Source organism: Lissotriton vulgaris, chromosome 4_1 (genome assembly GCF_964263255.1).
Source record: "Lissotriton vulgaris chromosome 4_1, aLisVul1.2, whole genome shotgun sequence".
NCBI lineage: Eukaryota > Metazoa > Chordata > Amphibia > Caudata > Salamandridae > Lissotriton > Lissotriton vulgaris.
In genome coordinates this window covers 1,520,461,362-1,520,478,422 of record NC_141691.1, presented here as the reverse complement: position 1 = coordinate 1,520,478,422, position 17,061 = coordinate 1,520,461,362, and the positions used below count along the sequence as shown (strand labels likewise).

The 17,061-nt window shown below is 44.1% G+C and overlaps 1 protein-coding gene across 1 annotated transcript in view; it reads right to left on the bottom strand.

The window, feature by feature from the left end:
- RP1 (RP1 axonemal microtubule associated) overlaps positions 1–17,061 on the bottom strand; it is a 2,616,437-nt gene that overhangs the window by 292,497 nt on the left and 2,306,879 nt on the right. Inside the window, exon 54 of the mRNA XM_086965756.1 lies at positions 783–1,005. Coding sequence (XP_086821882.1) covers positions 783–1,005 — 223 coding nt within the window. The remainder of the gene's footprint in view (positions 1–782; positions 1,006–17,061) is intronic.

Below are 17,061 nucleotides of genomic sequence, written 5' to 3'. Positions count from 1 at the left end.
CTGTTAATTCAAAAGGCCTGTCAACCGGAGCTTCTGGTCCCAATGGAGTTATGTGTTGCGTAGTTTCACACAGATATTTCTCACACACTGATTCCTCTGTGTTATTCCCCACAATCTTTTAATACCTGTTATTTCCCCCCCCCCCCATGGATTTACCAGAGTTCCTGCTAAACTGTAATTTGGGGTGGGGAAAATGGGATAATAATAGGGCATTGGCAATTGAAACCATTCTCTAGAGACATTTCTTCCAGTTGCTAATTGATGCCTAGATTCAGTTATATTTTCTCAACAAAAATTGATCCAGAGCGAGAAAGAGAAAACCACAAAAGGGGAAAAGAAGAGGAAGAGAAAGAACAGTGACAAAGGGAGAATGGAGGGAAGAAAAAAAAGCCGAAAATTAGATAAAGAGTCAGGGACAGTCTGGTGGTGGACTACAGAGGGTATGTGATGTAATCAAGGCTACGCAGACATATGAATCAGCACCCTGACCTTCGACAGTGCCAGCTTGGGGGTTTTGGGCAAACATTTGGGCACCTGCACTTATTCATTTATAAACTGAGAATTCTAAGACATGGGGAACTAGATAATACAACAGCCAATCAGATTTCTGATTTTATCACCGACACTCTTAAATCACTTCTCTTCTAATTTTATATATTACAAATATATTTTTAACAGTAATAGCCTTCTAATAAAAACAAATATGAGAGAGTTATGCAATGGCACCCTACGAACCCCTGCGGCCATTCTACCACTTCATTGAATATGTATAGCATACATACCTGAAAGGGATGCCTTTAATGGCCACTCAACTGGGATTTCGATGCATCTGTCTCCATTAAACGAAAGCGGAAGTGTTTTGTTGATGGTGTGGCTGAAAGTATTACAAGTTGCTGTGTTTTGCATTTTAAAATGCTGAAGAAATACTTCAGCTGTTTGGTCCTGAAAATTCCTAAGTCCAAGTCGCACTTTGTAAAGCTCCCCTAAGTCAAGTGGAAGATGAACCTACAGAAAAAGGACAGCAAACGGTTACTACATATTCTGCAATACCATATGTGAAAAAAATCTGCTTTATGGTCCTGAGACTGCATTTTAGAGAAGAAAATTCGAAACTGATAAATGACTGTTCTGTATTAGAACAGATGAAACTGAGTGATAACACGATGATCAGCAGAAGTCTGAGAACAGCTTGTACAGTTTTAAAATGATACTTAGTAAGAGAAGACAAAATCATCACACGCCATACTCTCTTACCATGCTGGAATTTGATCATTAGCCATATATTCTTTCAAACTATATCATTTTCGACTGGAAGAGGCAGATCAATAGCTCTAGCAATAAAGCATTTCTTTAACACAGGCAATTCAGTGAAACTGCAAATCCGAACACCAAAATTATCAAGTTATTTTGTGTTCAGGATACATTTTTTTCTGTATTAATTTTGTCTCTTACCTCAGGGTCAATGCAACAACAAAGTATTTCTAGGCAGCTGGGGACACAAAAAGCAGTAAACTATCCCATATTTCTACTAATAATTTTACATTTAGTTCTTTTTCTAGGTGGGGCGGGCAGCAGCACGTCCCTTCACCTTATAAGCACAGGAGATGCAGATGCACTATGGATATCTGAACAAAGAACAAAGGACGTACCCCGCCAATTGATGTGGTGGTCCCGAAGCTGGGATCCCAATATATGTGGGGTGATAAACCTAGGAGTTGGCACTGCACGTGACAAAATTAACTCAATTCAAATATTTGCAAGAGAAGGTTTTTAGCAAATATATAAGTATTTTTATTTTGGTGTAGAAAACATTTATATACATAAATAACACATGATTATCTTAAGAATATTGCACAACATACATAATAAATTGAGAAAAGATAAAAGTGACAAAGATGCATTCTTCTTTGGAGCCTACCCAGTAACACTAACACTTCAATCATACTTTCATTCTTTCAGCTTTTCAAAAACTAATCCTACCTAAAGTTCTATCATTCCACTCACATTCTTCAATACATTCCCATCGTTCTGGTGTATGCCACACATGGATGGTAGATATGTGGCATAGAACAGAATATTATTCCAGACAAATAATCTTAATACGGCCCCTAATTAATGCCACATAGAATGCCGTATTTCTGGAACCACAAGCCGACGCGCGTTTCGGTGACAGGCCGGGTGGGCCACACCTTCGTCAGGGCTGGGAGTTGTTGACTGGGAGGAGAGGAGGTAATGATCTAAAAATAAAACACAGTGCCTTAGTATTTTTCTATATAGCAATTGAATTTGTCAAGGCATATATCTTTCTAATACATTTCTTTTATAAAAAAATAGATAGAATTTAAACCATGATTGTCATCTTTAGTCTGATGTTTATGTGGTTGCCATTTTGACGGTGTGCAGTACCAAACTACCTAGGGCCACTCCCTAAACCAGACTCCCGGAGAGGTGAGGTCTGTGAAAGGCAATTAGATAACCTGGACTAAGTAATCAATAAAGAGAGCATTTAGCATCTTTCATATCTCACATTAAGTAGCATTATAACATACAGTCATTCTGGGACACATGTTGATCAAGAGCAAGAAAAATTATTGTACATCAGGTTGGCAGCCAAGGGCTACGGTGTTAAGGAGCCCAACCTTTGGCTGGAGGAGGGGATAGATCTAAACAAGATGAAGGAATGAGGATTATTGATACTTCTTGAACCTTAGGTGTCAATACAGGCAAGCATATACTAAATAAAGTAGATAAGAACAAACAACGGTGACATTAGGTAGTATCTGGTTAGTCCTAACTAAACATTGTTGCACCAAGGATACACGTTGTTGCATCAGGTTTTACCTATTGGAAGTTTCTGGTTGGAAACGATATAGAGGCTCACAACATAGTCTAAGTCTTCAATTTACCTGAAATGGTATACAGAGGGTTCCCCAGAGCAAAATGCGCATTAATTGTTTTTTCAGGAAAACAGGAATCTAGTAAGTAATAAATGAGCTCTGAATATAAATAATCCTCATTGATTTGTTTCAACCAGACAATCGATGATGCTTTTAGTTCTATTACCTGAATCTTTGGATTTGTTTGCCAAAAAATACGCTCCACTACGCAGGGGTTTACAGGTGAAGGATGAAAGGAGGACCGCTATACTTTGAAGATTTTAGAGATATCAAGCAGGCATCCCTAAAGTAAAATAATGTAGTAAGTATACATAATGGCCATTAGCTACTCAGTAACACAGGGTATAGTTACTAATAATTTATACACACCATGAATGAAAAACGACTTAAGAGCGGTGAATCTGGAAGATCTGGGTCCACCAAAACTGCTGGCATATGTCGAACCACAGATTTATTGAAGAGGTACCTAGTAGGCAATATAGAATAGTAAATACGTGCAATAGTGGATAACCTATGGGTATCGAGGTCAGAGAATCTCTAACATATACACACCGTTAGAAGTAGAGGTTAGTGCCCGCTATGTTTCTCCGGATCAGGGAAGGCGCATTGCTGCCGAGGGAGCCGCCTAATGTTTAGATATAGGGGAAAGCAGCATAGTGAATGAAACTTCTTAGCGCATTCTGCTTAAAAAAACTGGGGTATCGGCTAAGCACACTTACTTGGCAGAATGGACACACAGTCCATAGATGGGGTTCCGTCGATTGGCCGGATCGACCCTTCCTCACGGGGGACAGGGCTTGCAAAAGCACTGAGTCTGTAGGTCTTTAAATCGAGTAGCTGCCAAGGGAGCCGCCAACAAGAAGCCCATTGGGGAACCCCCTTCTTTCACTTTTGCACTATGGATATCTGTCTAATACTGTTGGGTTGTGAATGCCCCCTGCCTGGCGTACAGTGGTGGTACATGCCCTGAGTGCTTGCTCCACTGTATATATCTGGTATCCCTGTTTTTAGGTCTACCATTAGCCAGGACCTTTTGAGATATATACGTATACACTCACACACACACACACATATATATATATATATATAAAGATATATGTTTGTGTGTGTGTGTGTATATATGTATATAAATATATGTATAGTCAAGTCAAGTCAAAAAGTACTTTATTCGGTTAATTAAAACCATAAAAGCATTCAATACACAGAATTTTTAAGTTGATATACTGTTTGTTAGCAGCAAAAATGTTACACTAATTATAAACATAGAATAATCAAAAACAAACAGTTTAAAATTCAACATTAAAAAACCCGATTTGTTAAAATTAGTTAATGTAAACTAGATCATAGAAATCACTTTCACTGTTTTTCCTCCTTATTCTAACTGCTGCAGTAAGGAAACTCGCTATACTAAAAATCTCCCAAACATTGGACAGCAACTGTAAATACATAAGTGCTGGTTTTGCTTGTAAAAATCCTTTGTCCTTTAGAATTGGGAGGATAAAACGTTTCTAAATGTGCAAAAAATGCTCATAAAATAAAACAAAGTGCAATGTGTCCTGGATGAAGAAGTTGTCACATAAACATACTCCCAAATCCTCCACCCTTCTCCATCCCGGCGGATCGGCAAGGAGAAAATGTAGCTGGTTCAGCCTGAATCTTACCAGAAGAAAGAAGTGGTTAGAGTTGGTTACCTAAATTAAATGAGGTTCAATTGCACAAGACATTTTTAACAATTGGTGAGCACGTATCATTGGTTTGCCAACTCGCTTTCTTCTCTTTCAATAAAAGCCATATATAAGTAAGATTTCTTCACCCACTGCATAACACCCTTTACTAATTTGTCTAGGGAATTAAATAATTCTGTCCGTCCCTGTTTCACTGCCAGCCTTTTGACATGACACAGCCAAGGGTTACTACTAGCTCGATCTAGAGCCAACAATCTCTCATGACTTTGTGATTCAATTCTAGTTCGGGGTTTAAGCAGGTTGAAATCCATTTTAAGAGAGGTGCTATTACAATTAAATCCTCCACAAAACCTGTCCCAGTCTCTTGGTGAATTATATATGTTGGCGTGGAATGTGATACCGATAACCTGTTTCTTTAAAATTTGTTCTCAACTACTTGAATTTCCTTTGCTTCTCTAAAACCCCATATATCCATGCCATAAATTGCAATGGAGGTACATTTTGCTCTATATACTTTTAACAATGCTTGCATTGGTTTAGCCCCTAACCTGCATGCAAAGCCTAGAACTGCAGATGTGGATCTGGCCAATACATTTCTCTTTGCATGTAATTGTGGGATGCACGTACCTCTGTCATCAAATAAAACATCTAGGTAAGGGAAAGTGGTAACCCTGGTAATCACACTGCCCTCACAGTGGAGAGTTTTGACCCTTTTAGGCTTGGAATCAATTATCATTGTATGTGATATATATATATATATATATATATATATATATATATATATATATATATATATATATATATATATATATATATATATATATACATATATATATATATATTCACTGAAATAACCATAGGTTATAGACCATATATAGTTAGGAATTAGCATTTACAAAACCTTGAAAAGTCACTGAAAAAACCATAGGTTATAGACCATATATAGTTAGGAATTAGCATTTACAAAACCTTATTTTACTCACACAAAACCATTGAAATTCGCATATATAGTTAGTTGCACTAACTATATATCGCGCACCCGCAATCCACTGCTGATGATGTCACATATTACATCATTCATGACATGGTCAGTGACATCACTGATGACATCATCCAGTGACTGTATGTTTCTGTAAAGTTAAAATATGTTTTACATATTAAATAATGAGTGGATGTATAAGTGTCTGGATGAAGGATTTAGTAGGTGCATGACTGACTGTATGAGAGAGTGATTAAATGTGTCTCACTGAGTGCATGGGTTAGTGACTAAACTGTCTTAATTTGTGCATCATTATATCTGTTGTTATGTAAACTTCTGCATGTGTTGATCAGTAGCTATATGAGTAACTATATGGGTTATTGATTGGTTGCCCAAGAATTTGTATGGGAGAGTGAGTGTGTGTGTGTGGGTGGCTGGGAGGTGTGTGACTCTGTGCATAGATGTGTGAACAGTTGATTCACTAGATGTATGGGTTCAAAACTGCATGTGGAAACAGCTGTATGGGTGATTGACTGTGTGCATGAGTGTATTGGTGAGTGAATGGATATCTCATTGCTACATGTCAAAGTAAGTACATTTGTAAAACACAGTACATGTGAGAGTTGACATATATAAATTACTGTGTATAAGAGCCAGTGAATGTGTGAGTGACTGCATGGATCATTGAAAACTTGTATCAGTGATTGTATAAGAGAGTAAATATGTGTTAGAATATATTTGAATAAGTAAGGTGTGTATAACTGTATAGTTGAGGAAATGGAGGTGTGATTGATTATTTGCATGACTGACTAGGTGTATGAGTAACTCCATGGCTGAGTGACAATCTGTGAGTGTCTGTTTACACCGAGTGTATCTAAGGTTATATTAGAGTCTGAAGAGGTTCATCGTATTATCACATGAATGATGTAATCAGTGATGTTGTCAGTGATGTCATTTGAGTTGTCATCAGTGATGTCATCAGTGATGTCACTGACCATGTCATGAATGATGTAATATGTGATGTGAGAAGTTGGCCTGGTATATAATGCTCACTAATTCTAGTGATCACTTTGTACCATGCCAAGCAACCCTTATGATGATTGGTTGTAAGTCATCCTTATAGACCAGTTATCCTAGTGGTAACGTGGACAAAGCAGTCTTAGGCTAAACTCTGAAAGGCATGTGAAGCCAGCTGTATTACCATACACAACCCCCTTGAATACCAAATGAAAGGACACCACACAGATATATATTGAAAATATATATTGATTTATTAACTAAAAGTATCCCCTGGACTCTCCATGAGCACAGAAGCACAAGCGTTAAACACAAGACAGTTTAAAAAACACAAAAGTTGCACAATATGGATGAGCCCTAGGGGCCACCTAAACCATGTACTAGGAAAGTAGTATAAGAGATACCAATCTGAAAGGAAACAGGCCTAGGGCCTTGGGAATCGCTGGAGCTGATCGGGACTAGCAGTGACTACGTCGGGAAGGGCCCGCGGGACTCGGGTGCAGTGTTTAAAGTGCACGCACTCACCAATGTAAAGTCTATGGTGCGTAAAAAGTACAAAGGTAGTTAGTTCGGAACCTTCCGAGTGCCTATAAAGCTGAAACTTGAGACACAGGCCCTAGAGATGTGTACCAGTGTAGGAACACCGGCGGAGCTGAGTTACCTCACCCACAGGAAGCGGGTGCACAGGGTCGAACTAGTGTGGGGTTTCGTCACGCTGGTCGATGGTGCTAGGAGCTGAAGATGCTGCAGGCGGCTCGATGTGAAGAGTTCCGGTGGATCCAAGGGTGGGTCTGAAGATGTGAAGACCTGAAAGCAGAGGGGACAATGTTCAAAGTCACTAGCCAGTGACTACCGTGGAACCAGATTGGAACCAGGCGATGTCGGGTGCAAACAGGCGTTGAGGTGTAGCTTCTCTCTGCAGCCACGTGGACACCGGGGGTCGAGGACGTCCAAGAGTCGGTCACGAGCTGTCCCACGCAGACTTCTCGCTGTTGGCGGTGTCTGCAACTTGATTGTAGCAAACAGGCCTTGGCTAATGCAAGCCACGCAGGAATCGAGAAAGGCTTGTTACTCGGACCAGCAAGGTCTGAGCAGGGGCTCCTTTTCACAGGAGCTCGGGCAAGTCTGGAGCAACCAGACCCGCAGTGTAGTTTGTAGTTGTAGTCGCCAAGATGGCCGCTGACCACGTGGCTAGTGGCCGGGATGGCGCGTCGAGTGGCACAATGCAAAAGGGCCCCACGCAGATCGTGGAGATGCTGGGGGGCTGATCTTCGGTGCAAGGGCTTCTCGGTGGTGGGGGTCCTTAGTCCCCAAAGCACAATGTCGAGGATGCCTCTGGTGCTGCGCTGTCAGCTCTTCGGGTGTCTTCCAAGATGTCCGGTCCCACGTCTCTCGGTGCCTCCACGGGTCCCTTCTTTGCAGGGACTGCCGATCGGGCTGTGAGAAGTCTGGGAGTCTGAGTCTTGTCAGGCTCTGTGCTCGGGCTCCGGCGGGAGGCAGCGGCAAAGCAGATGTCGATTTGCTGGTTGGTGCCTGCTTTCGCAGGGTGGCCACTCCTAGGCCACAAGGGACATTCTCTTCAGTCTTCTGTGCAGCAGAATGTCGAAGTCCCGTCTTCTTCTTCGTGTAATGTTGATTCAGGATGATCTGCTGTGCAATGGCACTGCTCCCACTCTTATTCCCAATCTGAGGGGTGGATCACCTACTAGGTCCCTCCTCTGGGAGGAACCAGGAAGGGGGGCGGTTACACCCCCTTTCCTTTGTCCAGCTCCTCGCCAGGCCTGGGTCTGGAAAGTCCCAGGACCGGTTTGGACTGGCTTATGCACGGGGACACCTTGTGTGCCCCGGGCATGTCTCAATCTATTCAGCCCTGTCCTACCCAATACACAAAACCCTGTCTGGGGTGGTGCTCGCACCTCCCAAGGCAGGAAACCCTTTGTCCAAGCCTCGCTCGCTGGAAGGACTCCCAGCAGCAGGAGGTCAGACTTGTGTCTGCGGTGGCAGCATCCATTTTGTGATGCTGAGGCTCTGGTTAACTTTAACCGGGGTTAAGGCTACACACATGTCGTGTCCCTCTAGAAGGGTGGAATGCTATCCCCGTCGACAGAACTGTAGAGGGGATAGTATTCCAATTCGTATGACACATTACTCAACATGTTTTGATAAAGCCAAACCAAAGATAGCATATAACCGCGAGGATTATAATGCACTTAAGAGTATATGGTATGGCAATATCCCGGAACAGCTAAGGGAGTGGTTCCCGACAGCTGCAGACAGGCTCAGCTCATGCTAGAGCACCATCTCACATATTTCCAAGCACTTTGCCTCCAGGATTGATGAGGCCTTCCATAGGAGTGGCTGATAGGAACATATGTGTCCAGTTTAAGGTTAGATATAGGGATACTATATCTAAGTAAGAGGTGATTACACCAACTTACCCCAGCTGAGTGATCAGCCAGTTGTGTCAAATATGGAGGCCAGGCCAGGGGTGGCACAATACATGCTGCAGCCCCTGGTAGGCCTTGGAAACACCTATGCCCTGGGTACATAGGGTACACTGTTACAGGGGCCAATAAGGTGAACCAGTTCCAATTCTTAATGCACCTAGGGTACATGGAGTCCATTTTAAGGAGAGAGCAATCAGCCTGGGGCCCTGAATAGCAGGATCCCAGGCCAACTATGTCAAAAACCAGCTAAACACCAGGCAAAATGTTTGGGAGTAACCATAGTCAGATATCCACCTTCCTACATAACCCCCCCCCCCCCAAACGAAAGGAGATAAGGCTATCCTTGACCAGGTAAGCCTATATTGCCTAAGTGGCCATATACGGAAGTACCAGCTCTGGCTTGGTAACCCCCTGTCTCATGGTCCACTAAGCAATCCCTCACCCTAAGGGTATCTGAGGGTCTCCACCATAGGGAACCTTACCTGTGGTGTGTCTTTGCAAAGTCAAAGGATGGTGTTGAGATGGAGTACTGAAGTGAGTTTCCTCTGTAGGGCTCAGCTTCCTCCAATCACTCTCCACCATGTGTGCCTTTCTTTCTTTGACTGAGTTGCACTGTGCTCTCAGGGTCAACCTCTGGCTACCTAAAGCTGGAGGCTGGGTCCCTCTGTTTGGCTTACTGGAGGGACAGTTCAGGTTTGGGCCCTTAGGGTCCCAGGTTTGGCTGTGCCCAACAATATCCATCTGGGGGAGGTCCCTAATTACTTTTAAGGGGGATCCCTCAGGAGTTTTTAAAGTTTGCCCCTCACTAGGGCTACTAGTTTCGGTGCCGCTAATCTGTTGATGGGGGTGCTTTATTTGACAGGGGGCCCTTTGGGTCTCACTGTCCTTCTTGTCCTCTTCAGCCCTGGGCTGAGTAAGGCAAGGTAGAGAGGAGCAGGTTACCTGCTCCAGACTGGGTCCCACCTGAGAAGGGTCCACTGCCATCAGAGGCTCTGTCAGGCCAGGCCTAACAACCTCTGGGACAGTTCCTTCATCAGGGGTAAGATCAGTTCCCTGAGGAGGCTGATCCTTTCCTAAAGTCTGGTGAGGGGGAGATGTCTCTTCCTCCTCCATGCTCTCAGTTTGGGTGGAGTGATCCATCATTTCAGGCTTCATTACCCAGGTATCTGTTTGAGTTTGGGCTGTGGCCATCACAGCTCCTCCAACCTTTTCAGGAGGAGACTCAGTTTGGGTATGGGCTGTTACCAGTAAAGCCCTGCTACTCTTTTCAGGAGGGAAGTTAGCTAAAGATGGGGCTGAGGTTTGCTCAGCCCTCCCAACCTTTTCAGGAAGGACATCTTGGATTGGGGCTGTAGCCATCACAGCCCCACTAATCTTTCCATGGAGATTTACCATTTTAGAATGGGTTTGTTGTTCGACCTCAGCCCAGGCTGAGATTTCCAAATCATTACCCAGTAGGCAATCTACAGGCAAGTTTGCTGACACTGCCACTCTCTTTGGGCCAGTGACACCTCCCCAGCTAAGATTGACTACTGCCATGGGATGATTGGTTTCTATGCCATCAATGTTTGTGACCTGATATTTGGCATCAGGTAAAAGTTGCCTTGAGGAGACTAGACATTCAGCCACCATGGTGATGCTAGCCCCTGTGTCTCTGAAGGCCTCAACTTTCAAACCATTGATGAGGGGCTCCTGTCTATACTTGTTCAAAGTGTTTGGGCAAGCAGTGAAATTGGCAAACCCCATGCCAGTCTCATAGACAAGAGTATCTGAGTTAGGGGACCTGGATAGGCCAGAGTCCACCTGTCCTCCAAAAGTAAACCCACCCAAATTCTTGGGGGTGCTCCCACCACCTGGGGGACCACTACCAACAGTGACAGGAGGTGTTGGAGCCTTACCTGGAGGTATATTCTCCTTATTGCCATTCTTGGTACAACAGCTGTCTGTTTTGTAATGCCCAACCTGTTTACAGGTATGACAATAAGGCTTTTTCTGGGTTGTAGAAGTGTCTTGGGACCCACCCCCATTCTTGGAGTTTTGGGGCCCTGGGGAAGTCTTTTCCTTACTTTTGCCCCACCCTTCTCTTGAGGCTTGGTAGTCTCTTTCTTTTGGTCACCACCCTGGTTCTTAGGCCTGATCCTGGTTCTGACCCATTTGTCTGCCCTCCTACCCAATTCTTGTGGGGAGGTCAGATCAGAGTCAACCAGGTGCTGATGTAGAAGTTGATTTTGACAATTACTTAAGATTTGCTCTCTCATAATTAAATTATGCAATCCTGTATAGTCAGTAACCTTACTTCCCAGCAACCAGCCCTCCAGAGCCTTAGTGGCACATTCAACAAATTCAGACCAGTCCTGAGTCTGTGTCTTCTGGGTGTCTCTGAACATTAACCTGTACTGTTCAGTGGTTAAGCCTAACCCATCAATCAGAGCACTCTTCAGGACCATGTCGTTTCTAGAATCCCCATCACTAACTGTGAGGAGTCTGTCTCTGCCTCTACCTTCAAAGGAGAGCCACAAGATTGCTGCCCACTGCTCCTGAGGGATCTGCTGTACTCTGCAGGCTCTCTCCATTGCAGTTATCCATTTATGGATATCATCCCCAGCTTAGTAGGGGGGCACAATCTTACTCAGGTTTCTGTTATCAAAAGACCTGTCTTTATCCTTGTGGATATTGCTGCCACCAGTGGGTTCTATTACCCCACTCTCTCTAGGCTGTCTTGCTCTAGCAAGTTTCTCTTTGGCCAGGGCAACCTCTAATTCTTGTCTCTGGATCCTAAGCTCAGCCTCTCTCATTTTGGCCTCATGTTCCCTTCTCTGAGGGCTAGTCATCTCCCTTCTGGAGTGACCATGAGAACCTCTAGAAGCATGGGAGGTGTTAGAGTCACCTGAGTGAGTCCTTCTCCTCCTAGGCTTCTGGTTAAGTCCACCTGGGGGTCTGAATGGGTTGTTACCAGATTCAGTCCCAAATAGGCTTAAGTTAGCCTGGTTCAGTCTACTGACCAGCACCTGACTATTTCTGTCATCATCAGACTCACTGCTCCCCCCTTCTGTCTCTTCTTCCTCTTCCTCCTCCTCATCTACCAGGATGATAGGGACAGGGGTTTCTACAGTGTCATCCTCAGAAGGATGGCCTCCTTCAGCATCCCCTGTGGGGTCTGCCTTAGAGGTCTTTAGAGTCTCAGACTGGTCCAAGATCTCTCTAAGGTGGTCTTTGGTAGGGGAAGGCCCTGTCCTCAGACCCCTTAAGACACAAAGCTGTCTTAATTCCTTAAAGGAAAAAATAGCAAATTTGGATGGTGCCCTTGGAGGGTCACTCTCAACAGGGACATTCCCAGTGGAACCCTCTGTTCCAGACATTGCTCTAGTGTGGGTGGATATGTTGCAATCTACCTACACTGGTGTTTACCTACTAAACCTATCTAGTAGTTGTAGTCAGGGTGTGCTACTCCCTTTGCTCTACAACAACTAAGTTCAGTAGAACTTAAGTATATTAGTCTTGTTTTATATGTACCTATCAGGTACCTGTATGATCTTTCAAATGAGAATCTCAAAGATTGTAATGGTAAAACAACAGCAAGCTCAGATCCCAATCCGCTGCTCACCAATGTGAGAAGATGGCCTGGTATATAATGCTCACTAATTCTAGTGATCACTTTGTACCATGCCAAGCAACCCTTATGATGATTAGTTGTAAGTCATCCTTATAGGCCAGTTATCCTAGTGGTAACGTGGACAAAGCAGTCTTAGGCTAAACTCTGAAAGGCATGTGAAGCCAGCTGTATTACCATACACAACCCCCTTGAATACCAAATGAAAGGACACCACACAGATATATATTGAAAATATATATTGATTTATTAACTAAAAGTATCCCCTGGACTCTTTATGAGCACAGAAGCACAAGCGTTAAACACAAGACAGTTTAAAATACACAAAAGTTGCACAATATGGATGAGCCCTAGGGGCCACCTAAACCATATACTAAGAAAGTGGTATAAGAGATACCAATCTGAAAGGAAACAGGCCTAGGGCCTTGGGAATCGCTGGAGCTGATCGGGACTAGCAGTGACTAAGTCGGGAAAGGCCCGCGGGACTCGGGTGCAGTGTTTAAAGTGCACGCACTCACCAATGTAAAGTCTATGGTGCGTAAAAAGTACAAAGTTAGTTAGTTTGGAACCTTCCGAGTGACCTATAAAGCTGAAACTTGAGACACAGGCCCTAGAGATGTGTACCAGTGTAGGAACACCGGCGGAGCTGAGTTACCTCACCCACAGGAAGCGGGTGCACAGGGTCGAAGTAGTGTCGGGTTTCTTCACGCTGGTCGATGGTGCTTGGAGCAGAAGATGCTGCAGGCGGCTCGATGTGAAGAGTTCCGGTGGATCCAAGGGTGGATCTGAAGATGGGAAGACCTGAAAGCAGAGGGGACAATGTTCAAAGTCACTAGCCAGTGACTACCGTGGAACCAGATTGGAACCAGGCGATGTTGGGTGCAAACAGGCGTTGAGGTGTAGCTTCTCTCTGCAGCCACGTGGACACCGGGGGTTGAGGACGTCCAGGAGTCAGTCACAAGCTGTCCCACGCAGGCTTCTCGCTGTTGGCAGTGTCGGCAACTTGATTGTAGCAAACAGGCCTTGGCTAATGCAAGCCATGCAGGAATCAAGAAAGGCTTGTTACTCGGACCAGCAAGGTCTGAGCAGGGGCTCCTTTTCACAGGACCTAGGGCAAGTCTTGAGCAACCAGACCCGCAGTGTAGTTTGTAGTTGTAGTTGCCAAGATGGCCGTTGACCACGTGGCTAGTGGCCGGGATGGCGCATCTAGTGGCACAATGCAAAGGGCCCCACGCAGATCGTGGAGATGCTGGGGGGCTGATCTTTGGTGCAAGCGCTGCTCGGTGGTAAGGGTTCTCAGTCCCCAAAGTACAACGTCGAGGATGCCTCTGGTGCTGCACTGTCAGCTCTTCGGGTGTCTTCCAAGATGTCCGGTCCCACGTCTCTTGGTGCCTCCACGGGTCCCTTCTTTGCAGGGACTGTGGATCGGGCTGTGAGAAGTCTGAAAGTCTGGGTCTTGTCAGGCTCTGTGCTCGGGCTCCGGCGGGAGGCGGCGGCAAAGCAGACTTCGATTCGCTGGTTGGTGCCTGCTTTCGCAGGGTGGCCACTCCTAGGCCACAAGGGAGATTCTCTTCAGTCTTCTGTGCAGCAGAATGTTGAAGTCCCATCTTCTTCTTCGTGTAAAGTTGATTCAGGATGATTTGCTGTGCAATGGCACTGCTCCCACTCTTATTCCCAATCTGAGGGGTGGATCACCTACTAGGTCCCTCCTCTGGGAGGAACCAGGAAGGGGGGTGGTTACACCCCCTTTCCTTTGTCCAGCTCCTCGCCAGGCCTGGCTCTGGAAAGTCCCAGGACCGGTTTGGACTGGCTTATGCACGGGGACACCTTGTGTGCCCCGGGCATGTCTCAATCTATTCAGCCCTGTCCTACCCAATACACAAAACCCTGTCTGGGGTGGTGCTCGCACCTCCCAAGGCAGGAAACCCTTCGTCCAAGCCTCCCTCGCTGGAAGGACTCCCAGCAGCAGGAGGTCAGACTTGTGTCTGCGGTGGCAGCATCTATTTTGTGATGCTGAGGCTCTGGTTAACTTTAACCGGGGTTAAGGCTACACACATGTTGTGTCCCTCTAGAAGGGTGGAATGCTATCCCCGTCGACAGAACTGTCGAGGGGATAGTATTCCAATTCGTATGACACCTTACTCGACATGTTTTGATAAAGCCAAACCAAAGCTAGCATATAACCGCAAGGATTATAATGCACTTAAGAGTATATGGTATGGCAATATCCCGGAACAGCTAAGGGAGTGGTTCCCGACAGCTGCAGACAGGCTCAGCTCATGCTAGAGCACCATCTCACATATTTCCAAGCACTCTGCCTCCAGGATTGATGAGGCCTTCCATAGGAGTGGCTGATAGGAACATATGTGTCCAGTTTAAGGTTAGATATAGGGATACTATATCTAAGTAAGAGGTGATTACACCAACTTACCCCAGCTGAGTGATCAGCCAGTTGTGTCAAATATGGAGGCCAGGCCAGGGGTGGCACAATACATGCTGCAGCCCCTGGTAGGCCTTGGAAACACCTATGCCCTGGGTACCTAGGGTACACTGTTACAGGGGCCAATAAGGTGAACCAGTTCCAATTCTTAATGCACCTAGGGTACATGGAGTCCATTTTAAGGAGAGAGCAATCAGCCTGGGGCCCTGAATAGCAGGATCCCAGGCCAACTATGTCAAAAACCAGCTAAACACCAGGCAAAAAGTTTGGGGGTAACCATAGTCAGATATCCACCTTCCTACATGTGACATCATCAGCAGTGGATTGCGGGTGCGCAATATATAGTTAGTGGAACTAACTATATATGCGAATTTCAATGGTTTTGTGTGAGTAAAATAAGGTTTTGTAAATGCTAATTCCTAACTATATATGGTCTATAACCTATGTTTTTTTCAGTGAATTTTCAAGGTTTTGTAAATGCTAATTCCTAACTATATATGGTCTATAACCTATGGATTTTTTAGTGAATTTTTAGGGTTTTGTAAATGCTAATTCCTAACTATATATGGTCTATAAACTATGGTTTTTTCAGTGAATTTCAATGGTTTTTTAATAGCAAATATCAAAAGCTGTAAAATGTATTTTTCTTTTAAAGAAAAATATATTTTATATGTTTTTAATATAATTGTTTTATGCATCTGCCAAACCCTGACCTCTTAATAGTGCACTGTGGTGGAAATGATTTGGGCACTATGACTGGGGTTGGTCTGGAAATGCTTTTAAAGGACATCTTTCATCAATTGATGACACTTTTTCCCCAAACTGCCTTGGTATATTCCAATATATGCCAAAGACAGAAATGGAACTGGTCCAACCAATTTTGTCCACAATTTGAGAAAGCACGGAAACATGTGAATAAATCTGTTTCTGCTTACATGAGAGACTTTAGAATGGGTTCAATATACAACAACAACTTGCGTTACAACATGCAAGACATCTACAGAGGAGATGATGTGCACTTCTCAGATGAGGGGAATAGAATATTCCTCCTGAATTTAGGACTGTGCATTGGAACCTACTTGTAGGTACCTAAATCAGCCACAGAACCTAAAAGCTCTTTTCAGAGCTACCCTACCTCTGATCATTCAAAACGTTTATCTTTTTCTAACTTTTTTCACTATTTTTCACCAAAGTACGCTCCCCGGTACGCTTACCGGTGCGCGTACCGGGCGCTCCCCACGTGAATTTTTTTTTTTGCCTATATGAGCGTCCTAAGCCCCCCTCAGAAAACCTAGAGGGTCAGGAAGTGTCTACCGTGCCCCCTTCTACCCATTCCGAACATTGTTTGCCCTCCATCATGTGTCTCAATTCTACCGAAACACAAAATGGAGGACTCCCATAACGCTGCTGGTACGCGTACCGGGGCGCGCACCGGTAAGCGCTCGCAAAAAAACGGTGGGAAAGTAATTTACAGAAAACCCACTGGAGACACTTTCATCAAATATAGAATAGGCCCTACTACATAGCAGTCCCTACCATTTACCCAAATTTGGTGGTATTCCATTGAGCCATTTGGGCTGTAGCCCTGTCTAAATATCCTAAGGTAAATTACATGACAAAAACACATATGAAACTGTTTGAATTTTTAACCAATTAAAATGTTACTTACATTTTGTACTTTTATGTGCTGACATTTGATTGGTTAAGTACATGAATATATATAAAAAATGAGAGGGAAACACAGCCATTTTGACTAACACTACCTAAGGTACATTTGGAAAAGAATTTGACAGAAAACTTCAACTACTTTGAAGAAGGTTAGTTGTTAATTTGAAAGGAGAACTATGTTATGCACTTTAAGTTAATTTTGTAAAACGTTTTCAGATAGTTATATACTGTCCCTCTATAAGAGTTAGACATTGAGAAAGGCTTATTTATTTAAATTATTGATTGAGTTAGGCTTCTGTGGTATAATTATGAATTTAC